At 39.4% G+C, this 26,834-nt stretch overlaps 5 protein-coding genes across 7 annotated transcripts; 3 read left to right on the top strand and 2 right to left on the bottom strand.

Annotated features, from left to right (window-relative positions):
• Window positions 1-304: 304 nt before the first annotated feature.
• On the top strand, window positions 305-4,144 carry LOC126596602 (ankyrin repeat-containing protein At2g01680-like). The gene is made up of 3 exons (XM_050263239.1): window positions 305-859; window positions 1,407-1,816; window positions 2,415-4,144. The coding sequence occupies exons 1-3, from the start codon at window positions 547-549 to the stop codon at window positions 3,294-3,296; spliced, it is 1,605 nt and encodes a 534-aa protein (XP_050119196.1). The 5' UTR covers window positions 305-546; the 3' UTR covers window positions 3,297-4,144.
• Window positions 4,145-5,481: 1,337 nt separating this feature from the next.
• On the top strand, window positions 5,482-7,549 carry LOC126597299 (putative F-box protein At1g47790). 2 transcript variants are annotated; one of them, XM_050264085.1, is made up of 2 exons: window positions 5,482-5,724; window positions 5,927-7,549. In XM_050264085.1, the coding sequence occupies exon 2, from the start codon at window positions 5,974-5,976 to the stop codon at window positions 7,228-7,230; it is 1,257 nt and encodes a 418-aa protein (XP_050120042.1). In that variant the 5' UTR covers window positions 5,482-5,724; window positions 5,927-5,973; the 3' UTR covers window positions 7,231-7,549. The 2 variants fall into 2 exon arrangements, with proteins under 2 accessions (XP_050120042.1, XP_050120040.1); XM_050264083.1 differs by having other exon boundaries at window positions 5,910-7,549.
• A 729-nt stretch (window positions 7,550-8,278) lies between these two features.
• On the bottom strand, window positions 8,279-15,347 carry LOC126596094 (protein VAC14 homolog). Of its 2 annotated transcripts, none has more exons than XM_050262568.1 (20): window positions 14,878-15,347; window positions 14,649-14,762; window positions 14,432-14,497; window positions 13,737-13,826; window positions 13,524-13,643; window positions 13,371-13,402; window positions 13,135-13,277; window positions 12,944-13,038; window positions 12,672-12,758; window positions 12,441-12,548; window positions 12,258-12,349; window positions 11,995-12,076; window positions 11,593-11,658; window positions 10,759-10,874; window positions 10,527-10,647; window positions 10,001-10,162; window positions 9,758-9,886; window positions 9,532-9,600; window positions 9,039-9,344; window positions 8,279-8,809 (listed from the first exon to the last, which is right to left on the bottom strand). In XM_050262568.1, exons 1-20 carry the CDS (start codon window positions 14,965-14,967, stop codon window positions 8,708-8,710), a joined length of 2,190 nt encoding a protein of 729 aa, XP_050118525.1. In that variant the 5' UTR covers window positions 14,968-15,347; the 3' UTR covers window positions 8,279-8,707. The 2 variants fall into 2 exon arrangements, with proteins under 2 accessions (XP_050118525.1, XP_050118526.1); XM_050262569.1 differs by having other exon boundaries at window positions 13,371-13,399; window positions 14,878-15,346.
• Window positions 15,348-16,044: 697 nt separating this feature from the next.
• Window positions 16,045-23,632, bottom strand: LOC126596093 (nuclear pore complex protein NUP155-like). Its single transcript, XM_050262567.1, has 12 exons — window positions 23,198-23,632; window positions 22,361-22,530; window positions 22,061-22,187; window positions 21,196-21,458; window positions 19,393-21,025; window positions 19,086-19,298; window positions 18,439-18,683; window positions 17,759-18,346; window positions 17,211-17,550; window positions 16,868-17,086; window positions 16,413-16,741; window positions 16,045-16,318 (listed from the first exon to the last, which is right to left on the bottom strand). The coding sequence occupies exons 1-12, from the start codon at window positions 23,354-23,356 to the stop codon at window positions 16,201-16,203; spliced, it is 4,404 nt and encodes a 1,467-aa protein (XP_050118524.1). The 5' UTR covers window positions 23,357-23,632; the 3' UTR covers window positions 16,045-16,200.
• Window positions 23,633-24,301: 669 nt separating this feature from the next.
• LOC126596088 (probable UDP-3-O-acyl-N-acetylglucosamine deacetylase 1, mitochondrial) lies at window positions 24,302-26,806 on the top strand. The gene is made up of 7 exons (XM_050262563.1): window positions 24,302-24,518; window positions 24,615-24,923; window positions 25,367-25,573; window positions 25,801-25,902; window positions 26,017-26,081; window positions 26,298-26,442; window positions 26,563-26,806. Exons 1-7 carry the CDS (start codon window positions 24,459-24,461, stop codon window positions 26,614-26,616), a joined length of 942 nt encoding a protein of 313 aa, XP_050118520.1. The 5' UTR covers window positions 24,302-24,458; the 3' UTR covers window positions 26,617-26,806.
• Window positions 26,807-26,834: the final 28 nt, after the last annotated feature.

Raw genomic sequence — 26,834 nt, 5'->3', positions numbered from 1 at the left:
TAAAATATCGATAGTCCAAAAAAATATCGCTAGTCTAAAAACACGAAAATTTCGATGGAAATATCGGGATATTATGGATATTTTAGACTATGATGATAACCAGGAGCCCGTTGTGCAGTGGTAAAATGCATATTGTGAGACTTCCTTCAAATTAAAAATAAAAGGTTTTGAGTTTGAAACTCGCTGCTGGTGTAGAAGCTAGATTTGTGGTTAGAGGAAAGTTGAATATTTTAAAAGAAAAAAATATATATGTTAATGATGAGTAAGGATGATGTGATACCAATACACTTCTAAATTGACCTGAAATAAAAAGGAATCTTAAGCTCCCCACAGTCAACCCCCTCCCACCCTTCACAAATCCACATGATGCCCTCCCACTTTACAGTCCTACACCTTCGGATTGATCTCTGGACATACTAAAAAACATCATTAATCAATCACACCTGGTACTCGTTTACAGGAATACCTGGTCGGCTCCTCCTCCTCCACCCTCCATTGATGAACCCAAACAGAGACTTATCCAAAGACTGAATCTTTTCAATCACGATGGACTCAAAGTCCGTGCTTTTCCTGACCCACCAATCCTTCTTCACCGCCGTCCGATCCGGCGACCTTGCGGCGCTGAGTCGGGTGGTGGAGAAGCTCGCCAAGGACGAGCCCTCCTCAAATGGGTCGCTGGTATCTGATCTGATGGCGATGCAGAACGACGCCGGTGAGACTGCGCTGTACATGGCCGCGTACAATAATCTGGAGGAGGTGTTTGGTTACTTGCTCAAGCTCTGCGGTGTCGAGGTTGTCAAGATCAGGTCCAAGCTTGATATGAACGCCTTTCATGTCGCAGCTAAGCGTGGCCACTTGGGTAAATTGATTACTGACTTCACTCTTCTTAAAGCTTTTGTTTGGGGATTGAATTCATTGGTTTTTTGTTTGGATTTTAACTTCATTAATTGGAATCGATCCTTGTATGTGCTGGAGTCTGGACGATCGTAATAATTACTGGTCTTTTATGTGCAAGTTCAGTGATTAGTGAGAATTTCCTTCCTAAAAGACAATGTTTGATGGATTAAATAAGATAATCGGATTGTCTGTACTGCAAGCTGAATTCTTGCTCTGCGATGCGACCGAAATACTTTTCGGTTATATGAAAGGATTGATTCGCATGTAACCGAAACTCGGAATCGGTTGCTAAGCTTGTAAGCCCTTTTCTTAATCTGCTTTACATTGACTGGATATGCAGAGGGTTTAACATATGAGAAGTTTACAACATTTGGCCATTTGAGGTCGAGTTGTGTGTTTTTTCCGTGGTATATGTAGATGTGTATATGCAATCTCCAGTGTGGTGAAAGGATTTCTTTTTCATTTCGTATTTTACATTGGAAATATGTTATTGACTGTTATTTATTCAGGTATTGTGAAGGCACTATTGGGAATTTGGCCTGAGCTTTGTAAGCTGTGTGACTCGTCAAACACTAGCCCTCTTTATTCAGCTGCCGTTCAGGACCATTTAGATGTAGTCAGCGCCATCTTGGATGCCGACATCAGCTCACTGAGGATAGTAAGGAAAAATGGTAAAACTGCATTACATACAGCTGCAAGGTATGGCTTGCCCCGTATTGGGAAAGCACTTATAGAACGAGATCGAGGAATAGTCTGCATAAAGGATAAGAAGGGTCAAACTGCACTTCATATGGCCGTAAAAGGTCAGTGCACTCCAGTTGTAGAGGAGATATTGGATGCTGACACTTCTATACTGAATGAACGTGACAAGAAGGGCAACACAGCTGTGCATATAGCCACAAGAAAATGCCGTCCAGAGGTATCTTCATACTGACATTCTATTTATGAAAAAACATCTAATCATAAAATCCACATCATTATGTTTGACATTTTACGTAGGATGAAAATATCAGCTCGTAAAAACCTTGTCATTAACTATTATCCCTTCCATTGGATTTATCAGTTGCTTTGCTTTACTTACTGGGTAACCGTAAGTCTAAATTGGGTTAGGAGCTAGTTCTTTACATGGAGATTCCTCTTGTGGCAACTTGCCGAGGAGTCCCTGCTTGAGTCGTCTTTACTACTACCCAAGACAGATAATGGCCATGCCTTGTTTGGACGTGTGGGTTATCTACATGTGTGGGGATTATGGAGAAGATGTGAGATGCAAGAGAATTATGATGGATAATAAGTAATGTGAGGATATATCAGTTAAAATTTTTATATTGGGACCTTGTTTTTGAGTCGATGAAAATTTTGTTGATAAAGTTCGTCTTTTCTTCTTTGATGAGGAACCAGGAAGTATGGTATTACATCCTCAAAAGTGGTGAATCCAATTTCATATGTTTGTCTTTCTGTGTGTATATTCATACTTCTGTTGCTCCTCCTGTGATGATGTTTTATCCTCTTTCTTTCAGATAGTGAGTGTTTTGCTGAGCTATAGGTCTATTGATGTCAACGCCATAAATAATCATTACGAAACTGCAAGGGATTTGGCAGATAAACTACCGTACGGAGAATCTAGATTAGAAATTACAGAAGCACTAGCGGAAGCTGGTGCCAAATATGCAAAACATGTTGGCCAAGTGGATGAAGCAATGGAGCTGAAGAGAACTGTGAGCGATATCAAGCATGAGGTGCACTCACAGCTCATGCAAAATGAAACAACTCAGCGGCGAGTTTCTGGCATTGCCAAAGAACTAAAGAAGCTTCATAGGGAAGCTGTCCAGAACACTACCAATTCTATCACAGTAGTTGCTGTTCTGTTTGCATCGATAGCTTTCTTGGCCATTTTTAACTTGCCTGGCCAATATGTAAAGTCTGGAGCGGAAGCAGGGAAGGCTAACATAGCCGATGAAGTTGGTTTCAAATTGTTCTACCTGTTGAATGCCACATCTCTTTTCATCTCGCTAGCAGTTGTTGTGGTTCAGATCACTTTGGTGGCCTGGGAAACTGGGGCTCAGAAGCAAGTCGTGTCAGTGGTGAACAAACTAATGTGGGCTGCCTGTGCTTGCACCTGCGGGGCATTTCTGTCGATAGCTTTTGTGGTGGTCGGAGAGGGGAGTTCATGGATGGCTATTACCATAACCGTTGTGGGAGTGCCCATCCTTATTGGAACTCTTGCAAGCATGTGCTACTTTGTTTTCAGACATCACTTTGGGGCTTTCCGGCGGGACTCTCAGAGGCGCATCAAACGGGCCAGTGGAAGCAAGTCCTTCTCGCGGTCCTTCTACTCGGCAAATATCTCAGATCTTGATGATGAATATAACTCCGACCGTGAAAAAATCTACGCTTTGTAAACACGGATACACCATGTGGGGAGTTGTTTGCTTGTTTATCTGTCGAAGTAGCAGTTAATGTTCATATTTGAAGAGGTGCTCTTCTGTAATCTTTGCGGGCGCCAACGGTAATAAACAGTTGATTGTAGATTATGTATATTGTACTTGTAACTACAGATCACATTCGATCAAGACTTCCGCAGCTCCCTAACGAAACCATTTTATATGGTTTCACATACTTCCATGGCTACCGACCAAGTCTCTGATGCGCTTCAAGTGCGTCTGCAAGTCCTGGTCCTTTACAATCACAGGCGACTCTTCCTTTCTCGAGGTCCACCGAAACATCACCTCCTCCTCAAAGTCTTCGACCACTCCACAGGCTACTGCCACTTTCCCCCTCACTGGCCGAAGTCAGTTTACCATTTCAGTCCTTGGCATACGATCCATACGGGCAAGCTCTGCATTCAATCTTCTCCGCCGCGAATCCAGGCATCGGTTCATATTTATAATACGATGATATCAATAATCTTGGTAGAAGTTCAATTGTGTTGCCTGAACAGATATGCCTGAAGGAGGATGATGCTCGGTTGAGTTTAGTTGCAAGAGAAGATGGCGTAAACATAATATGAAGGAATTAGGATTTGGACTTGTGCTGTTGTTGCAATCGTTGATCACGCTTTTGAACATCTTCTTCTTGTTTCCTCTAATCATGTATTATGTATTTGTAGCGGTTTGATATAGCCTTGTGATTTTATGTTGCAAAATGTTATCGATGTGTTGTGAAAGTATCCTTATGAATAATATCATATGTCTTGCCAAAAAAGAAAACATATATAAAAATTATTGAATAAAAGATAATTTCTTTCAAAGTTTAATCATAAAAATAAGTGTAAATAATGTTAGAGAAATCATTTAAATCATATTTTTATAAATTAGATGACGTGGTTGCTGATAATTAAATTTATTTAAATATTGATTAACGTGCTTAGAGGTCGCACTTGGTGCGATGGCAAGTGCCTTCGTCCATGAGCGGTAGGTCTCGGGTTCGAGACTTGGGAGCAGCCTCTCCATAAATGGGGGTACGACCTTTTTATTGATTAACGTGCTTATTTTATGTTGATAACGCATCATTTGATTTACAAATTTAATTTAAAATATTAGTCTACTCAGTTTGGTATGAAAATCCAACCGGCCGATGCCTCCATCAATTTAGGCCATCTCCAACCGAAGGAGGGCGAAAGGGCTCCCTTTAGCCCTATGTACCTGCAAGAAATTATATTTTAATGAACAATGTTAGGTCATATTTTATATCATCTCCAACTGAAGGGGCCAAACATAGCCTTTTGACAAAAAACCATCTCCAACCGAGGGGGCCAAAAGGTCATAGGCCAAACATAATTTATTATTTTAATTAAATTAAACTACCATATTAAAATAAGGTTTTCAGACATATTTTGAGTGTCACTTGTCGCCAAATGAATAAGCCTCCAGATTTCTTATCTTTATATAATCTCAATAATTTTTTTGATAGGATTTCAAGTAACACGTGTCGTTAACGTGAATAACTCTCCAGATTTCTTAACTTTACGTAATCTCAATAATTTTTCAGATAAGATTTCGATTGACACGTGTTGCTAAAGTGAATAACTCTCCATATTTCTTATCTTTATGTAATCTTAATAATTTTTCGGATTGGATTTTGAGTGCCACATGTTGAGATGTAATTGGTTGAGCAAATTTTAGATAGGATTCTTATCTATGTGACATTATTTATCTTCAGCTTTTAATATTGTAGGAATGATATAGGTATTTATACGAAAAAAACTTAGATTTTTTTTTTTAAATTCATCCAAAAAAAAAAATTTAAATTCCAATGGTAACTTGACGGCAGCATGACGTTAGCTAGTCGTTGCTAGCTAGCATCATGCTGAAGCCAGGTAGTCGTTAGCATTCAAATGGGCTAAGTTGGCTAGTAAAATGTCAAGCTTGACATTCTGGCAAGCTGGAGGGTTCACAAAATGTCAAACTTGACATTCTGGAGCTCTGAGGGGCTGGCAAAATGTCAAACTTGACATTCTAGCAGGGCTGGCGAAATGTCAAGCTTGACATTCTGGTGCTGGGGGGCTGGATGGAAATGGCCAGCCCCGCTGGCTTAATTTGGGGGTTTGAACCCGATAGAGTCCAGAAGCCTTTTCGTCTACCTCTCGATTGGAGATAATTTTCGTATCATTCCAAACTATTTTTAACCTTACAACCCCTGACGGTCGGTTGAAGATGACCTTAACTTAGCGGGCCGGCCACGCATCCATTGAGAAAAAGAATACATGTCTATATATATTTCGTTGTACAGCAAAAAGCTCTCCTGGGATTGTTGCTAGCGCAGAAGCGATTCTCGCCGCGGCAGACGGCTATCCTCACGGCGGGCAGAAAACCAGAGAGAAGGGATTTGGTAATTGTTCGATCTCTCTGTTTCTCTGTTTCGATCTTTTCTTGTTCATATGTCAGTCACTAAATTCGATCTCATTGAAAACTCCATAAAGTAATAACTTTAATCTGTTCGTTCGACAATCCTTTCGTTTACATTTTTGCATTTTTCAATATTTCTAAAACTGACGTTTGACGAACTAGTTTTAGTTTATATATATTCTCAGAGTCGGAAATTTGGTCGGGGTTCGGAATCTCCGCCCGAAAATTGAACATGGAAGTAGCTGAAGACGAAGGCGATGATGTTCCGAAAATTCCATCACTATTTACGGAGCTCCCAAATGAAATCATATGGTTTCAGATACTCCCAAAGCTACCAGCCAAGTCTCTGATGCGGTTCAAATGTGTTTCCAAGGCGTGGTTCGCTCTCATCACCCGAAACCCTTCCTTTCTCAGTGCCTACCGAAACCTGCATTCCAATCGAAACACCAGTCTCCTCCTCCTCGATCTCAGGAACATTGACACAAAGCAGCAACACATTATGTCCCTCCATATCAACCAAGATGGCAGTCCCTCACCCGCCGGCGCCACCCACCTTCTAACACTAGAGCCCCAAGAGTACAGTCTCCCCAATGTACTGTGTACCAACGGCTTGGCTTGTTTTATCTTTATTCATGAGCACCGCATTCGCGTATTTAATCCCTGCACCCGAGAGTCCATAACCCTTCCCTCCACTTCCAATTCACCCACCAGCTACCAATCTACTTCACCGGACGTCAAACCCTGGGGAGCCGAGATTGGATATGGCTTTGGATTTAGTCCCACTACAGACGAGTATATGGTTGTTCAACTCGAGCTATGCAGGTTTTTACACCAAGAGCCTGCGAATTTTTACAGGGTTGATGCAAGTATTAACCTCCAGGTTTTCACACTGGGTAGTGCAGAGCCGTGGAGGCGCGTAGAGGTGGAGCACGATGATCTCCCATTTGATCATACTTTTTGGCGCATTGACATGAAAAGTGTGTGCCTCCATGGAGCCATACATTGGACACATGACGAAGAGAAATGTGTAGTGGTATATGACCTTGGAGAGCAAAGATTCAGAGTCATCCCATTTCCTCCAGAATTTGATGGTAACAGCCATCATTTTTGGGCAATTGTTGATGTGGGCGGATGTCTAGCGCTCACATATGACAAGGAGACGACTTCAACTTCATATTTAGCAGGGTTAGAGTTGTGGATTTTGAAGGACTATCAGGATCAAGTATGGGTTAAGGAGGTTTTCGCCGTTACATATTCTTTGCATTCGTTTACAACATACCCTTACAGTTGCTTATGTGCAATCCACACCGGTGAGATCTTGATAGAATCCGGAGCACTATCCCAAGCATTTCTTCATTTTTACGATATGAAGAATCAAAGCTTCCGGGAAAGTTCAATCGTTGTGCCTGAATGGCTATGTAGGAAGGATGCTAGTATTAGATGGGACGTTATTTCTTGTTATGATGAAACGATTGCCCCCGTGAAATGAGAACTCGAAAACATGGTCATCGAACGAGGATTTGATTCGATTCAGGGTGCATTACTTCTGGTTCACGGTGCATCAGAGGGCTCTGAATTTCTGGATATTTCTCCCTTTCCCTTGTATTGTCTGGATATTTCTCCTTTCTTATATTATTTGTGTTATTGTCTTAATGGTATTTTTATATTATTTCTGTTATTGTCTTAATGGTATTTTTATTTATTTTTTTAATTTCGTTTTGGTCTGTTCAGGAGAAATTGTTGTATGCATCCGTCCGTCTCAGATGGAAAAATGAATGTGATATCTACACATCTTATTTTACTTCTCACACACCTTTTGTTAATTTCTGTTCGTTGATATTCTTCAATTCATCCGATTCGACGGCCGAAAATTAAAAGGGGTGTGGACATCACACCCCTATAAAAAAATTCATAATGTGCTTGCAAAAGTTCATTTTTAACGTTAAGGATATTTTTACCTTGAAAAGTCACTCCTAGTGCTATTCACTTACACCTTTATTTTGTCATTTTGATTAAAGCTAATGTTTTTGAGGATTTTTCATTAGTTTTTCATTTTTTTTCCATCACAAATTTGTTAAAACTCATCTTGCACATTTTGAAGACATTATGAGCTCGTATTGAAGTGTTTTTAAAACGACTGAAGCGCTTTTTATGAAAATATTTTTAAAACCAATCATTAGTAAAAATTCAAGAGATTTTAAAAAAGCATTCAAGTGTTTCTTTGAATGAATTTCATCAAAAGCACTTTACAAACACTTTCAAACGAATCTAATAACTGGCGAAACTTTGTTGTGACCAAATTACTTTTTAATTATGTTCGATTGGTTAAGAACCGAATACTAATTACTTATAAAACTCAATAAATGGTAAGACCTATTTCAATTTCCAACAGCTTAAGAGAATTTTCATAAAGCGAATGTAAAATTCTTGCCACAAGTTTTTTTTTTTTAATTATTATTTTTATATTTTTTCTTTTTAATTAGCAGCACATAAATATGAAAGAATACGCGAGAGTTTGGGGAAAAAACAAGTTAAAATAGTACACATTAAACTTTCCTTTTCTTTTTTCCATTTTTCAGGATCGAAGGTGTACATGAAGATGAAGGACTTAGTTTTATAAGATTGCTGTAACAGGCAGTATTAATAAAACAGACTGCGTCTTCTAAATCAGAGTATCTCCCTCCTCCTACCCCCGCGTGGTTTTCGATAAAAAAATAACACAACCACGTAGGGCACTTCCCCGCTCGCTTGCACAAGTCCGAAAGAATAGCTCGAGCTTACAGCTGAGCTCGACTCAATTTAAAACCAAATTTTTACCATCCCGGCCGCCACGAGCTTTTAACAACAAACTACTACGATATACAACTTTACAAACTATACCGGATCCCGTCATCCACGACTCCGATGCTTCCTCCTCCCTGAGATGAGTACATATTAGCCTCGGCCAGTGTCCTGATGCAGCAACGTTATAATTGTAACTGCCCCGGGGCCCTCCGAGATCTGGAAGGCGCCCTAATCACGTCTGATGCAGATCGGCTATGGCTTTGTTCTTCTGGTCTCTGCACATCCTGCATATACAACAAGGCAGCAATGTAATTCCAACTAAACCCTATATAACGATAACGAGTAATAATCTAAAACAAACAGTGACAGTGGACTGTCAAAGATGTTTGCAACAGGCACATGACGAATCCTGCCTGCCAATACTGCCCCAAAATAAACATTTGCCAACAACACTCGTTGAAACGCTACTTATCTCAACATAAATATTCCCCAGATGGAAGAAACTCAACAAACCTTCGGTGTTGAAGAAGCTGTGGAAGTTCTTTGTGTTTGTGCCTGCACCTTTGCATTTTGACGATGTTGCTGCTGCATTTGCTCAAACTGCCGTAGTCTTAAAGTAAAGTTAATTCCATTATGAGAACTCTTACTGTCCTGGTTTATGTCACCGTCTTCAGTGATCTGCGAACCACTGGCACTTGGCATGTGATGTAGAATCTGATGGGGATTCCCTGAAGAAGTTCTTCTGAGTTGCTCACTGTCGAATGAGTATGAAGGTACAGTTTTTAAACGCGTCCTCAGAATTTTAAAGGCGGCACTTTGCTGCAATCAAGCATGAAACGAAACTTAAACACACAAAATTACCAATCACAAAAACAAAAACTCTTGCAAAGAACATATTGAAGGAGTTTCCAAAAACTCAGATAGATTTTGATCTCAATGATTTATGCACGCAATCTCACAGCAAAATTCATCCTCAAATAGTATAAAAAGAGCATTTAGTTTATACCTGAGGAAGCAACATCAGAAGACCATATAAGGCTTTTAACAACCATATATGTCTTCCAGGTTCAAGAAGCTGCAAGAATCAAAATACGATCTCAGGCACTCAAACTAATTTGCCAGTTTGAGAAAGCAAGGCAGAAAACACAAAATGACAGTTTAGGGGAAAACATGATAAGGATGCTATAGTAGGACTCCAATACTAAAAGGAGAAATACATTTCAATACAGCACCTGTAATCTAAGATACGCAAAGATTGGAGTTTCTAGTAACCGAATCAATTTATCCAGCTGGACCAAAAACTTGACATTGATATCTTCTTCCACCAGAGACTGAATCACAGTGCTTGCATGCTGATATGTCTGTCATGAAAAAACATACACAACATGTTTAAGAAAATAAAACAAATGCTCACACGCAAACACAGATTTTTAAGTGAAAGGGCGACCATGGGTGACAAAGCTCTAGAACCTCACCTGAGCTAATAAGCAGAGGCTTATAATTGCCATGGGTGAATGGCACCATGAAGCATATAAGGAAACAAATAAGTCTTTCCCAGAAGGATTCACAAGTGACCTTTTCAAAAGATCTCGAAGCTCAGCCAACTCGGAGGATGTAAGTAAAATCAAGTTCAAAGCCTGAACAAGGAAAAGGAACAAAGGGATAAAAAAGATTAGGCTAGACAGAACACAGAAGAACTCTTGAATAAAGAACACAAGCATACAATTAAATTGGTATTTTGAAAGGGTGATGTTATTGGCACTCCAAAAAACTCGTCGTGCACTCCATCAAGTGTATTTTTCGTTCTAAACATAGAAGTTTGGAGTGCAAGAGGTTTTTGGAGTGCCAATAACAGCACCCTTTTTAAACGCCTCAGTCCGGATAAAACATTTTAATTCTGGGCACTAGAATGTAGAGCTCATTTATCATGCCCCATGCGACTGTTGCTTCATTTGTGTCACTCATGCACGCATTATTTTATGTAGTGTGATAAATAACAACCTGAACCATAATAGATGCAAAATCCAGGTCTGACTCTCCTTCTAGTATGGTAGACAGTTCTCGGTAGACCCTTTCAGCATCTAAAAGCACACAAAGTCGGCGAATAATCAACGCACCACGTCTTGGGGAAAAAAAACATAAAGACCATGGTTAAAACAAGAAACATATTATCACAGATTTAAAATTAGCTAAAGCACAAGGAGGGATGGGAGAGAGAGAGGGAGAGACTCACTTCTCTAGAAGAGAGTTGTCCACACGAAAATTATGCACAAGGAACACAACAAGCTGGCTAAAGTGCTGTGGATCTTTTGCTATGCATGCATGAACTTCTAGGACCAAGAGAACCACCTGGACATAATCCAGACTTGCAACATTATATACACTCATATATGCCGTTCAACATGTAGGGTCAGTTAGCTTTTTCATTATGCATGTTTCTGGACACCATAAAGCAATAAATAAGCTGCATTCTGGCATACTAAATAAAAGATCACATGATAACTCGATAACGTCTTATTACAAAGTTAAAAATGCCTCTGGAAAAGTACGTAACTAAGAACGAAAAGTATAATATACATAAGTCAGCAGATGATCCTGGCAAATCACAGAGAGTTATAATAGACGAAAGTAGCAACATTAGTGCATGACAACCTTAGGGGCCATTTGATAACCATTTCGTTTTCAGTTTTTGGTTTTTAGTTTTCTGAAATCTTGTTTGGTAACTACTTTCAGTTTTCCAAAAGGTGAAAACTCAAGGCCAAATTTTGAAAACTAGAGAAACTAGTTTTCAGTTTTTTGAAAACTGAAAGCAGTTACCTAACAAGATTTCAGTTTTCAAAAAATTGAAAACTGAAAAATGAAATGTTATCAAATGACCCCTTAATTAATAGTTAACAACAGATCCATACGACTTATATGTGGAACACAATAAGTGTGAAAATACAGATACCACATAAACAGTGGGAGTCGACAATAACACCATAAATGAAAATGACAACTAAAGAAAGATTATAAAATACAACTTGAAACAATAAGAGAAAAATATTCATGAGAATAAAAGGATTACCTGATCAGATGCATCTGAGAGTGCTCCCAAAAGGGTGTCAAATATTTCGTTCAGAAAAGTTAGAACCTGTTCAAAGTAAATTTTAAAATCAAATCTTTGTAACAAAAAAATACAGGCCCAGACAAACAGTAACCCATGATATTTTTTTTTTTTTTTTGAAAAGAAACGATAGAATTTTATAAAACGAAAGAATTACAAAAGAGAAAAAGTAAACCACGTGGAAAACATTGCCCATGATATGACAAATAAACATTGCCCACACTAACTAAAATCAGAATTTAGAGAAATTGCCTAACACTATTAACCCAGTTGTGGTACCTCCTCCCCTGATTAAACATTATGGGAAGACAGGTAAGAAACAATCAACTTGAAGTACACCGAACTCGAGAAGTGCCTAATTACCTCAGCGCGATATCTGTTTAAAAGGTTTGAAATCCAGTGCAGTGCTTCGATTCTAGTAGCCTCCCATTCACTAGATAATTGCCTGATCACAAAATATTCTCATATCAAAACAAAAAAAACTAAAGCATAATAAATGTTTTATCATAACAATAGAAAACGCAACTTCAGAATGGACAGTAGCTCCACAACAAACAGAATCTCTATGTACACCCATAATATAAAAAGGGTAAATTCTGATAGGGTTTTGGTTAGAAAAACTACACCTCCTTGCAATAGAGAGGATTGCTCCAACGTCAAATCCTTCAGCTGGATCAGCCTTAATGGCACGAAGCTCCTCATTGGTTTCACGAGCAACCTTTAGTTGAGAGAGGAAAAGGGAGTTCAGTGGAAGAAACCCATGGAGGCAGTGAAACCTGATATATATAGGAAGAGGACAGTCAACCTACCACTCTAATTTTCTCTTCTTTATCAGATATGCAGGGTAGAATTGCTCCCAGAATATCAGCATAATAGGGAACAAGCTGGTCCCCACCAAGTTTTACAAATTCATTTATCTGCACAGCAGAGAATCACATGTGTAAGACTATTCAATATAATACAGGTCAAACAAACTAATAAGAATACCAGTGGATAATGATACCCATGAGTAAACACCACTCTAGTTTACTCTTACTTACCCATGTGATAGCTGTTAACCGAGTAAATTCATCCGGTGAATCAGCTCTCTGTACCAGTATTTCAGCCATGCGACCATAATCTACAGACTTCAAGAGTAGCACTGTTCGAGTCAGAAAATTAAAATGAACAAGATATATACTTTATCAGCTCAGAAACAGGGAGAAAACTGGCCGTATGGAAGAGACTGGCACAGGTTCTCCAAAAGTAACTAGGGAAACACATAATACAAACATCATTGCAGGATTAATTCATCAACAGTTAGAAGCCTTACTGGGGAGTTCTTGATCTCCTGGAGAAACTCTGAAAGTGCTGAATCAGCTTGTTGTCTAATCTCATGGCTTGAATCACTTAACATATTGAACAAGCCTGAGATTTATTAGCAAACTATGAGTTCATATGCAATTATCAGAAATGATGAGAAATACATGAAGCATGTCAATCTTTCATAGTATAAACAATTACCATCAAGAAAATCAGGAAGAAATCCCAGCATGTCAATATCTGGAACACTGTCTAAGACAGTGATCCATCCAACCAAAAACTGACGGACATAGGGATTCAAGACATTCATACGCTCCCTCAACAGTGGAATAAATTCTTCAATGCTGTGGTAGGGAAAGAACAAAAAAAAAAAAGGTACATTGTAAGTGTTGTACAAATGTTTTGAGAGACAAATCCAGATCAAGAATATTACACACCTGAATTGATCACTTTCAGTAACAATATCCTGCTTCCAAATTAAAAAATTGAAGTTAATATAACAGAATTAAATGCCTATTTGGAAGACAAACAATTGAGAAAATCTGATGTATGAGGGATAGACACACGCTAATGTTTTGATGGTTATACACCTTTACAAGCCGATCTAAAAGATGAGCAGCACTTTGTACATTAGCATCTGAGTCTGCTGAAAGCTTGCACAAGGCATCAAATATATCATTAAAGAATATGATAAAATCTCCTCTTACAACCTGCCAACCAGTAAAAATTAAATTAAATTAAATATAGGTCAGGTGAGAAAAACAGAATAATAACTTAAAAATTCAGCCACCTAATCTGCTCACCTTTGCAATGTTATATAGAGCTTCACAAGCATAATAACGAACTCTGCTATCTTGGTCCGAAAAGGAATTAAGCACAGGGGGCACAATTTGCTGGCAGGGTGAATCAGAAGCAAAAGAAATATTCAATACCATTAAAGAAGAATTTGGCATTTAAATCAAGTCAGAAATGCATATATTAGCTATGAAACTCAATATTTTTCAGAAAGAGAAAGATCCAAAATTTGGCATCATGCTATCACTACTCATTTCAGGCTTACATATGTATATACTCCGTATTCAGCTGGCATTCAACTCAATTACGGGATGCATACTAAGAACTTTCGAGAGGCTTACAAGTTTACAATTAACACATATTTCTACATGAATCTTTGATAATTCACTTAGGTTCATCAAGCTAAGTCTAGATATCCTCATCTGAGTTTGATTGCATCTTCCACACTACAACAACATTATGGTGGGTAAACGATCAGTGATTTAGTCATCTAGAGTGAGAGCTCAGCACACTGTGCCCCTGTTAATTGCTAATTTTAATTAGCAAAACTAAGCATCCTATTTGTAGCCCTTGCTATACACTTACTTTCGGAAGCTTAATTACACACGTAATTACCAAAATTTAAACCATCCCTGCCACATATATCGAAGGTCCATACCATTTTTTCTTTAAAAAAAATGATCAATTGTACCCAATGCCTTACCTCAAGATGCTGAGCCGCTTCACTGGTCAACCCAACTGTTGCAGCAGCTAATCCTATCAATCCTCCCTATACAAAATTCAACAAATATATTCAAATTTTCTGCATGTGAAACTTTTAACAACATGGAAAAGAAGAAGCACGCAAATTGTAACTTCAAATTAGTCTAATGACTTAATACAACAACCAACTGGCAAATTAACATTAATAACACCAATACCTTCCGGTGGTTGGCTTGCGGCGAGTAAGTGAATTCCGTAGTGAGCAAATTGATCGCCGCCGTAATCTTATCATGCTCCCCAGCCGTCGTGAGCTGCTTCACTATTCCCTCAACCTGCACATGAACGCCAGCACATAACCATACAATAAAATCGTACAATAAGATTTCAAGATCTAATTGCAACAACTCGAAACCCTAGCAACAGAATCAATCGACGCAAGAAAGAGACCTCAAGAGCGGCATTCTTGCGCTTCTCATAGAGCTTGTCCGCGAGGTTGCGGAGGACGCCCGCGGGAATCACTGAAATACCGTCGGCCATGTCAAACCCTAGGAATTACAAATTTTTCAAAAGAAACGAATTCACCGATCGAAGGACACAGAATTCGGGCGTCAAATTCGTTTCCGGATCTTCTCCTGCTCGAATCGGAACATTTCTCAAGGGTTTTCGCCGGAAACGAAGACTTCGGGAATCCGAAAATTCCAATGGAAAATCAGATCTGCAGAAATTTGGGAACGAATGGGAAACGGAAGAAAACTGCAAAGCAAAATTTCTACGGAAGTTTTTGCTTTCCTTTTCGTTTTTCTTTTTCACTTCTAATTTCTACTTCTTCTTTTTTTCCTTTAATTTTTTATTTATTTGGTTTCTGGCTGCTTGTCTGTGCTTTCTACTCTCAGTCGTGGCAGTCCTCTCTCTCTCTCTCTCTCTCTCTCTCTCTCTCTCTCTCTGTGTATTTGACTATTGGGGCGATCACGGAAGGGGCTAACAGTAACAGAGGTTGGAAGTCTGGTTGTTGCTCGAAAAGACGGATGTACCCTCGTTTTTTTTTTTATGGTGATGGATGATGGATGATCGGCTGTGAGTTGTAATTTTTAACGTGAATCTCATCTATTTCGTCACAATGTTAGGTGTATCAAATTTGTATGCTAAATTTTTAATGCTAAATTTAAGTTGGTTAATATCATTAAAAAAATACTAGTTTTATTAAATTTGCGCGCATCAAGTAATTGTCATCAATCAAATTTTTACTTTAATTCAAATTGGAATTTGATTAATAATTATTTAGAGTACAAAATTAGTGGACAAATTTGTTGCAAGGCCCGATATCACAAAGTGCTAACATGGAAAAAGAACACTATATAATTCGCCTTTATCTTTTCAAAAATGATGCTTTCTTTTTAAATAAAAAGTTAAAGAAACTATATTGTCATTCCCTGTTCATCGTTGCATCAAATTGCATAAAAAATAATAATAATTAAAATAACTTGAAAACTTTGAATTTTATCGATAAAGATAAAATAAAATGTAAATTAAATAGTACCAGAATTAATTTTTTAATGTAAAAATATGATTTTTTTGTTAAAATAAACATCACCAAAAACTTTTAATTAAAGTCCCTTAAAAAAAAATATTGCATTTATTTGGCTGAAACAAGACGACTTTCGATATCGATTTTGCAGAAAATTACACGACACATCCAATGCTTGAAGTTACAAGATAATTTTTTATTTTTAAATGCAACAAGTAACAAGAAAAATCTCGTACACTGAACAATCAAAAACGATCAAAAGAAAAGGGACTGGTCAGCGATTCTTCAAGTTCTCGAAAGCCATGGTGAACAGCTTCAGTCTGGCTTTGTGGAAGGGCCAACCTTCGTACCTCGGTCATGTACCTGAAAGTCCAGTACAACAGGAACAAAAGAGCTTAATGTCGGAATATAATCGTAGATTGAAAACTCTTAAGGATGTTTAGAGAAGAAAGCTCACCTGTTTGCTGCACTTGAGATCTTATCTCGAACCCCTTGGTTGAGGACTGCCGTTTGCTCCATCGAGAAAGTTCCACCTAAAATTAACGAAGCTCCAGTAGCACTAGTACCCATTCTCTGTGCAAACACAGACATTGCCCACTCTCGAAGTACTACCAGCACTGATCGGAGAAGGCGTAACCTAAGGTTTGGTGATGGCAAAATAGCACCACTTGTCAACAACTGGTCATAAGTGTTCAGTACAGGCTCGGTTGCACCCTTGCATGCAGCAAGAAGAGCCCTTGCCACATCTTCATCTCCAACCGATTCAACCCCTGATTCCAGTCGATCCTACAAATAGATATGAAAAATCAGGTAACTCCTTAATTTTTAAGTAATCAACTTTTGTAACGACTTTTGTGTGTGCGCGCGCACACATTTATGAGTTAAGAGTTTGTGCGCGTCTCTCCAACGTACCATTGCAGCTTTCTCGAGGTGGAGACACAATGTGTCTAAGGGTAAACCAGCTCCATCTCCAGGATAAATGTGAGAACCAACTCTCTTCAATACTGCACAAGCTTCAGCAATGCCACCCCTTGAAAGAGCTTGATCAATCAATCTAGCCCACGTCTCTCGTACGATGCTGCTATCAGCATCACCAGAATAGTATGCGAAGTATAACATCTCTAGACATATCTGTGTGCACGAGAGGAAAAACAAAGATTCAGTTATAAATGAAAACGAGAATTCCCCAACCCATTAAGCAGTAAGCAGCAATTCGAAATAACAGAGTGATTGACGAGCAGAAGAAACCAAGTACCTCCCAAAGTTCAAATGGAAGAGCATATTCATTGTAGAGCTGAGTTATATTCTTTAAATCTAATGATAGCTCCTTGGCCTTTTCTCGTGCAATAATTGCAAGATTGGCATCACCAGAAGTTCCACTTTGGACAGGCTCCGATGCATCAGCCAAAGCTTCTATCCTGGAGGCAAAAGCCTCAAGTTCCTCCTTGATCTTTATCTGAAAACGAAGGACAGAAAGCTTTCCTTCCAGCAAATCTAACAACCCATCATCATAAGCGCCTCGAGCAGAACCTACCATGCCATCATTGTTACTTGCATTTTTTGCCTGTAGGACTGCATTACTCAGGTGATGATACCTGGAGTTGACAAAAATCATTACTTAGGACGGCTTGCACTAAAAACTCCCACAAAAACACAAAGAGATACCCCAAAGAAAAACCTCACAAACTATTTAGCTATAATTTCTAGTACTATAAAACCCTGGTACAGTGTTTGGAAAGGCACCACAACAACTCTGAGTCTCCAGAGAGAACTAAAGAAGACTGAAGGGACAAATATGCTTACCTTTGATCTAGAGTAGGAACATCCACCGTGTCACTTGAGCGCCTCTCTGCCAGTCTTAGTAATACACGAGCTGCAAGCAGATGCTGCCTCTTTGAGACATAATACCGTGCCAACAGTTCAGAATATTTGGCTTGATTGGATGGGATGCTTGTTCCTGAGTGACCAATTGGAGAACTGGATGATGTTACCCCAGAAACAGCACTTTCTAGAAACGGCACCAAATCAGGACCTCCATACTCCAACAATATATCTTCAAGGCCCAAATCAATCATAGCACGGTACAAATACTCGTGAAATAATCGGTCAGGAGACTGAATGCCCAGCTGAACAATCTGGGAAATATATTTGTTCCGAGAGACCTGATCAAGGACAGATCGTGCAGCAGGCCTCAAAGGAGAACCAAACTCCCTCTGAGAAGGCTCGCCTTTCAGAGAACGCAATGCACTGATGACAATCTCATAGCACTGTTCACGTTGAGCAAGCGCATGCTCTCTAACTGCTGCATCAATGTGGTCATTAAAAGCATCACCTGCGGGATCAAGAGCCTGTGCCTTTTGTAAAGGCAAGCGAACCACTGCTTCATAAAACCTGCAACATAATCAATTTTATGTCTAAGACATAACAACCTAACTACAGACAACCAAACAAAACAGCACTGGGCTTTGTCCCAAGAAATTGACCTCAAATCCTCAAACCGTTTGCAAACAGTTCGTAAGTCAGCAGATTCTGGAACTTTACTTAAGAAATTGAAGGCTTCTCTAGCAAGACTCTCCTTGTCAGGATCTGGAGCTATAGCAGCTCTCTCAAGACACTCCACAGCTAGAAAAAACTTGTAATCAGACTCCTTATAATAGCTTGGACAGCCTTCCCGTAATCTCCCACTAATATCATCTACTGCCCCCCTGCCATCAGGACCAGTATAATACTGGAGCAATGAATAACAAGAAAATATCAGAATGAAGAGTTGCAAAAGATAAATACATAAAAAAAACCTGATAAACAATAGAGGGAACAACAACAACAACAACAAAGCCTTTTCCCACTAAGTGGGGTCGGCTGTATGAATCCTAAAACGCCATTGCGCTCAGTTTTGTGCCACGTCTTCCGTTAGATCCAAGTACTCTAAGTCTTTTCTTAGAGTCTTTTCCGAATTCTTCCTAGGTCTTCCTCTACCCCTTTGGCCCTGAACCTCTGTCCTGTAATTGCATCTTCTAACCAGAGCGTCAATAGCAAGGTGGTCACCTTCCTCCGAACAAACAATAGAGGGAAAGAAAAGGAAATTTTGCTAAAGTGACATTCCTCAATGTTAAATCTAAAATAGCACTACCTCCATAAGAGCAGATATAAGCCTTGTAGCAAGGTGGTCACCTTCCTCCGAACAAACTAACTGATGAAATGTCATTACAACTAATTTCTGTCGTACGGTAGCATCAAGCCCCTGAACCAGCCGTGTGACATGGTGCTGTGAAAGAAGCTGGAGCAGAAACAGGGCTTCACTGGATCTAAGAAGTAACTGCCTGATGCATTCCATCGCCCTAACCTGCAGGATAAAAGATAAACAAAAATTAGGAAAAGGAGAGGAAAAGTACTGTATAAACAAACACCTTGATGCATTTAAGATATACAAAAACTACCTCCATTGCTGCTAGTTCAGCGGGACTATATGGTAATCTCTGCCTTTTATTAGACATACCACCATCACTAGACTCAGTGTTCCTTGAGTAAGCACCAAATAAGTTCCTCACCGTACCACGGTCACCACCACCTAATTCTGAACCGGCTCCATAAAGAATAGAACCAGTTAGATCTCCTAAACCAGCAACACAGCCATAAAGTCCCCTCCTTTGGTTCCTTCTGGACCTCAACAAACTCTCTAGCGAACGAATCTTGTTTTCAAGGACTTGCATAGCCTCAAGAGAGAGTCTGCATACGACTAACCCATTTTCTGACATAGAATCACCTTTTATAACCATGACTGGAAGTTCCCACAAAGGAAATAGCAACCTTGCAGCGCACAAACAGAGCCCTTCATGTGCACCTGAAAACACAGGCTCAGCCTCCTGAACAACTTGCCCCATGCTGAATCCCCCAGCAGCGGTTCTAGTATTAGATAATGCACTGCTACCCTCAAGTTGTGGCATTCCAACTAATCTTGGGTCTTCAAAAGCTTCAGCCGCCTTCTGTGCAACAACATTGCTTATAAGAGTTTCTGAATGTACTATCCTGGCTGCAAGCATTAGACACATTGCAGCAGCCTCACCAGCTCCAAAACGAGTGAAGAATTCTTCTAAGATTGACCTGGGGGTGTTGGCCTCAAACAACCTTCTCAGAATGTCCACAGGCCTATTGATAACTATTTCCATCATTCCCATAGTACTGAAAACAACAACGCGCCTTCTTGGCAATATATGTTGGATTGACAGGTCACCTCTGGCCCAAAGCTTTCCAGATACCTTTTCAGAGGACTCATCCAAGCCTTCATATCCACCATATTCGATTTCTGAATATAGAGACAGTACAGTTGTTGCAGTATCAGGCAAGGGGAAAACATCTGCTACAAAAAGCATTCGACCTTCAACTGGTAAAGAAGATACAGATTCCCGCAGTGCCCGAGAACTCCTGGAACTTATCCCTGAAGTACTTAACCCAGTTGATTGTGCTGTTGAATCACGGCTCACAATAAGAAGAGAAGTTGTGGTTGCTGGAGATGAATCAGAAAGGACAAGGGTTCCAGCAGAATAATGTCCTGCCTCAACCTTTAGGGAGAGATCATCATTCTGAGACCTACCCGCAAGAGACACGCTTCCAAAGGCAAGTCCACCACTGACCCCTAGTGGAGGAGAAGGCCTTGTTGTCACAACTTTTAAACAGGTAGGTTTATAATGGTTTGTATTGAACCCACCTAGATTTCCACTAGAAGGAGAAGTGGTAAGATACATCCTTCTGCCATCTGACAAAACAGCAACAAGGTGTAGAGACTTGGATTCCAGTGTAGACAATGGTGATATGCAGACTATTGATGACTTTGGCAATCGATTTGGACCTCTAGGTCCAGTTGATTGTCTACCCCCATAATGATCCCTCTGATTTATCAGATTCCTTTCTTCTGCCACTTTCTTCAATGGCCCATCAGCATTTTGCCCCACAATATACACCTGAAGTTTCATTTCTTCAGTCCGTGCATACAGGATATGCCTTTCATTATCAAAAACCATTTCAACAATGGGGTCAACAGCTCCAAACTTAAAAACATTAGGTACTACCCATCTGAAAACAAACGAAACAAAACATGTCATGTGAATATGTTATCTAAGAAAAGAATATCCAACTTCAAACTTTTAGGTGGAAATTGGAAAACCCACCAATTGGAAAAACCACCAGAATAATTACAACTTTGAAGAGAGCAAAGAAGGAAAAAATAAGATAGTCCAACCAACCTTGAAATAACACTTCCTATACCAGCAGTCAGACAAACTTTCCGACAACGCTTTTGCCAGCCTGATCCAGTCGTATAATGTAGCTCATAAATGTGGCCATCACGCCCAGCAAGGAAAATACGACCCTTGTCAGTACACGTGATACATGTCATTGTGATTCCGTCAGATGGTACTGTATACTCTGGCAATGGCTGTAGTGAGACCTCTGCATAAGGATCTGTGCCACCAGCCCCTCCAGAGCAACATACACCTACAAGACTTAACTGATAAAAGACAGAGACCATTAAGGAAAACTACAAACTTCAACTAGAAATTGTTAAAAGTTCTACGCTGCAAACAAATTAAAAGAAACCCTTATGGCAAGTATCAAACAGAAGATACAGCTTAAACAAAAGTCAACAAAGTCAAATACAGAAAATTAAAAAAATTGCAACTAATTATGACTGAATATTCAATTCTCAAGTTAAATATCTTCTAAAGAGAAAGGCAGACCAATACTGGAGGCTTCTACCAAGCCATACCCGTCTCCAGATAGTTTTTTCCAAGACTCGAACTGCGGGCACCAACTTGCTTAGGGAAAACTCTATCCTTAGTTTAGATAAAATAAGTGTCTTAATCCAACTTATAAAAATATCCAAGTATGATTAAGAGCAATGTATACCCACTGGTCACAACTTTAAGCAGTCATCACTAACTTCACAGGAAAAAGGTAAAAAAATGAAAAATAATTCTAAAGCAGCAATTAATCTTAACACCACAATCTATGTGGGATCAACCAGGCAATGCCTGGAAATTTTGTTTTCAATTGTCAGAATTGTACCCATGGGGATATAGACATAAACAAAGGAGATAATAACCAACATACCTCAACAGGGGTTGCCAAAATCAAAAGATACTGAATAGCTTCAATGAAAACACCAGGTTTAGATTTAGCAAGGCCAACAGCACAAATAGCTTGATCCTCCCCGCTATATTCTGGACATTGTCCATCCCTGATAAATAGAGAATGTCAGAGGGATTTAATCGAAAGCGTGGAGATGAAACCCATGGACCAGTGGTCAAAAAGCTACAAGTATGGTACTAGTTATGATATCCGTATCTTGAAATTATTTATTTTCATAGGTTTTCTATTAGTAGTATTATCATCTTATGACTATATACTCACCACTTGTCGAAACGCCAGAGAAACAAGGAGTTATCTACTGATGCCCATGCCCTACGAATCTCGGGAAAAATCCCACATAATGAATTTCCTTCCCCACCAGCTGCATTGTATCTTTCAATAAGTACGAGAGGCAACTCCCAAGTATCCACCACCTCAACCAAAGGTGGCCACTGCAATGGAATAAACATCATTGTAAAGCTTTAGAGAACAGAACTGAATTCAAGTCATACAATCTAAACAAAAATATGATACCACTGTAATATGAGATTGTTAAACAATAACATGAAATATGGCACTACTTATGAGCAGAAAACAAGTGTAAATAACACATCAAAAATGAATTTTATCATAATTAATTTATTAGAAATAATATAATACATTACTAATGTTGAGATCAAGTCATTTAGAAAGAACGATACCCATTGACTGTCAGAAGATTGCCAACTAAAATGGCACACATGATAAATACCATATGTGCTACGCAACTCTCACACACATTGCCTAAATAATATACTTAGTGATCCACCAGTGCGGTAGTGCTGAAAAACCAAGGAAATACAACAAATTCATGAAGTCCTATCATTTACCCAGTACACCGGTAAATGCCGATACTTCAGTTCAAGAACAATGATCCAGTTCAAGAAGGTTATACTAACAATGATTGGAATGAAATTATACTTGTGAATATATACTTCTCAAAGATCGAATAACAAAGCCAGAAATCTTACAAGAGAGAAACAATGAGCCCAAAATTAACACATTGCAATCTGAGCCCTAAATATCAAACTTTTACAACAAAAATCAAAGCTTTTAATTCGCATAAATTACGGAAATTACCTCTCTGGGATGAGTAGAATAGGGGTGACTAACGTATCGGGACGCTTCTAGGGCTTCTTCAAGATCGAGCTGCGACGCGACTTCACGGCCAATGCGGTCGCCGACGACGATACCCGCATGGGTGACATCACGCATAACGACTTCGTCCTCCCAGGACATGGCGTTCAAAACCCTAGAACTCCGAACGGGCAAAATTGAAAAAAATTGAAGCCCTTCCGGGTGTAAAACTGAAATCTTGAGTCGGTTTTCCCTCCCTTTCTCGGGAACCAAACAGGGAAAGTCTTTGGATTGGAGAGCAAATTTTCACACGGCTACGACTGAGAGAGTAGGGAAGTGGGGGAGATTCGTAAATTAGGGTTTTGGGGAGGGTTTTGTTTGTGGCGGGCAAATTAAAAGGTGCTTTGGGGATAACCCGGAGGGTCCGGTTCGCTGAACGGCTCGGTTCACCGGAGCGCCTAAATTGTAAACCAAATGGTGAGAGGAATTTAATCCGGGCATATTTCTCTTATAATGTTTTGAGCTCAAACATTCCTCTTTTACGTCAATTTTAAATGTAGAATCAGGTAAGTTTATTAAGATTGTTAAATAAAAAAAATTTGTTTACCATATTTGAATTGATTCTCACAAATTACAAAAATTAAGGAAGCTATTATATTTCAAAAACAAAAAACCTAAATTGAGTTAGACCTTAATAATATTTTGGAAATCCGTAAACTCAAGTTGGACTATTATGTTTATAGAAATTTGCCTTCATCTTTTATTCCTTAACATTTGTAAATGGCGAATTGTCCTGCATCTGAAGTTTAAACATCTCGTACTCTTGTATAATTTAATGCAAAATATCGCTTTGCACAAAAAATAACATATTTTTCCTTAAATAACAGAATTAATTAAATAAAACTGCAATTTGAGATGCTTTTATTATCCTGTCACAAAATAAAAAATAAACAAATAAACTCCAATTTTCTTTTATTTTTTTATAAAAAATTGTTATTAACAATTCAAAAATCTCATTTTACATCTTTATTAATTTTTTGAGTTATAAAAAATTTAAGATAAAAAGTAAACTTTTAAAATGCCATTAACAATTATTTTTTTGAAAGCCTAAAAATTGGAACCCAAAATTTAGTCTCCAGTCAGTCGGGCAAAACCAGTAGAAAGCCCTAGCTCGCACACAGTCCCGCCAAAGATCCACCGCGAAATCCCTAGTTTAAGACGCGAGACGACGGCGTTTCGACACTCGCCGTCAATCCAGCAAGCTATGACACTCTCCAGTGCCTTCAACGCATTCAAGTCCTCCAAATCCATCTTCTGGAAATCTGTATACTTTCTCTCTCTGAATGCATTTTTTCAGCAACCAAACGGAAAAATCGCGGGAAAATGTGTCTGAGTGTGTTTTTTTCTTATTTGATTACAGACCGGTAGGCTTCAGCAGACCTTAGCGGGATGCATAGAGCGGAAAGGGAAGAGCTTGCACAGCGGCAAGGTCTCCGCCGTGAAATTGTGGCCGGATCACGCCGGCAAAGGGAGATACTTTGTTTGCCGGTCAAATGCGATTCGAGCTTCGGTTGAGTTTGCCGAGGAATCGCCTCTCTGCACCACTCTCTGTAAAGATGGGGTCAAAATTCGGACAGTTGAGCATTTGCTTTCGGCTTTGGAAGCTATGGAGGTTGACAATTGCCGGATTGAGGTCAAGAACTCGGACCCCGAAGATATCGATGTTGAGGTTGGTACCATAAAGTTGTGAATTTTTTCGATTTGTATGAGGACTTGGGTAGGGTTTTTTGGGAACTTGAACTGTGTAATTGCCACTTCCAAGTAATTTGAGGCAATCATAATTTAGAACATGAAGAATTACTGATGGTTTAAAGCTTTTGGACTCGATTGGAATTGCTTCTAAACACTTCCAAGTGCTTGACCGGAAATTCAAACTTAGTCGGAACTCAGAAGTGCTTTTGGTTGTCAAAGTACTCTTAGCCCTTTCAGAAGCATTCCCAAATGCAAACGGGGACACTCCTCCCTTAGCACTCCTCGTGTTAATGCAGAAGAATTGTAAAATATTCAGCTTAGAGTGTAGATGGTTGAAAAAGGAGTGTCAAAATCGCTATCCTTACTGGTTATCGAAGATGACATAGCAGAAATGATCATGCTCAAAATCAAGTCGTGCAGGTTCCTATTTTTGATGGGTCAGCAAGAGAATGGGTGGAGGCTATAAAACAAGTTGGTCTAAAAGAGGCAACAGATGAGCATGGCAACTGTTGTGAAAAGATGGCGGCACATATGAACGAACCAGTTCATGTCTGGAGGAATAATTCTTTTGTAGCTGCTTTCCCATCACCAGAAATCCGTATCACTTACGGGATTGACTTTCCGCAGGTACACATTTTCCCGGATTGAAAACTGTCTGTACTAACAGCATGGAATTGGAATGTGAAGCAAATAGTTATTCTTTTTAATCATCATCAATTGAAAGAGATTGGTTAGTTAATGAGAGGAATGGCTATCAGATATCTACACATTATTTTGTTTTTCTTCAACTTCTTTGTCCAAATGTGGGAATTTGTGGGCTGATTTTCGGGTTACTTGTTTGACACTTCCTGTAGGTGGATGCTATTGGCTGCCAGTGGTTTTCTGTCACCTCCTTGGATAACTCTTTCTATTCCAAGCATATTGCTTTGTCAAGAACCTTTTGCATTTACGAGGAGGTCGGTACTGAATTGTTCTCCATCAGTAGTCTTGCCATTACTCTGTTTTTGGTTTTAGATTAGTAATGTATTGTTCAAATTATTACGTTAATGCTTGAATCCGTGTTCTAACAGGTGGAGCGAATGCGCGAGGCAGGACTCATAAAGGGTGGTGGGTTAGAAAACGCAATTGTTTGCAGGTAAGATGCTCGGATTTATGTTGATTTGAACTCGATAGGGGGTGACATGGGTGATCAAATATGGATTGACCTGAACTGACACGAGAGTTTCCGGTTGGATTTGATTTTATACACGTTAAGCAACGAGTTCAGGCAGAAAATGGTATAAAGTTCGAAGAATCTCTCAGTTCTTACTTGTTTTCCCCTCTGAAACTTCATCCTGTTTTCCTCATGCAGTGCTAGTAAGGGTTGGTTGAACCCACCGCTGCGTTTTCCAGATGAACCTTGTCGACACAAGGTCTTAGATCTTATCGGCGACCTTTCCCTTTTCGCAAGGTTTGGAAGCCAAGGGCTTCCAGTGGCACATATAGTGGCATACAAGGTATTCGTTGTGCGGATTCCATAAAGTCTGGCTCGTTTTTATGTCCACGCAGTGCTTGGGATAAAATGGTTATGGGATATTCAATCAATTCCTTTGTTTGTTTCGTGCCATGTCACGCAGGGTGGCCATGCACTGCATTCCGATTTAGTTCGCCGGCTGTCGGGAACTAAATAAAAGGATCACGGATTATCTTTTGGTCCTCTTGAAGTCGTAACGTTGCACCAACCTGGAAATGCAGTTGCAGAAAAATAGAGAAGGAAGTGCGCAGAATCAGAGCTTGTGTAATCCATCAAGGCTTAACAGTGTAACATTATGTTCTTAACGAAGCAAAATAAAACGTCGTTTATCGATGACCCGCAAAAAACCCTGTCGCTATGCCAAAGTAGCCGAAT

The sequence above is a fragment of the Malus sylvestris genome, chromosome 13 (genome assembly GCF_916048215.2).
Source record: "Malus sylvestris chromosome 13, drMalSylv7.2, whole genome shotgun sequence".
Lineage (NCBI taxonomy): Eukaryota > Viridiplantae > Streptophyta > Magnoliopsida > Rosales > Rosaceae > Malus > Malus sylvestris.
Note: the sequence above shows the minus strand (reverse complement) of the source record. Positions and strands in the feature narration are given on the sequence as shown.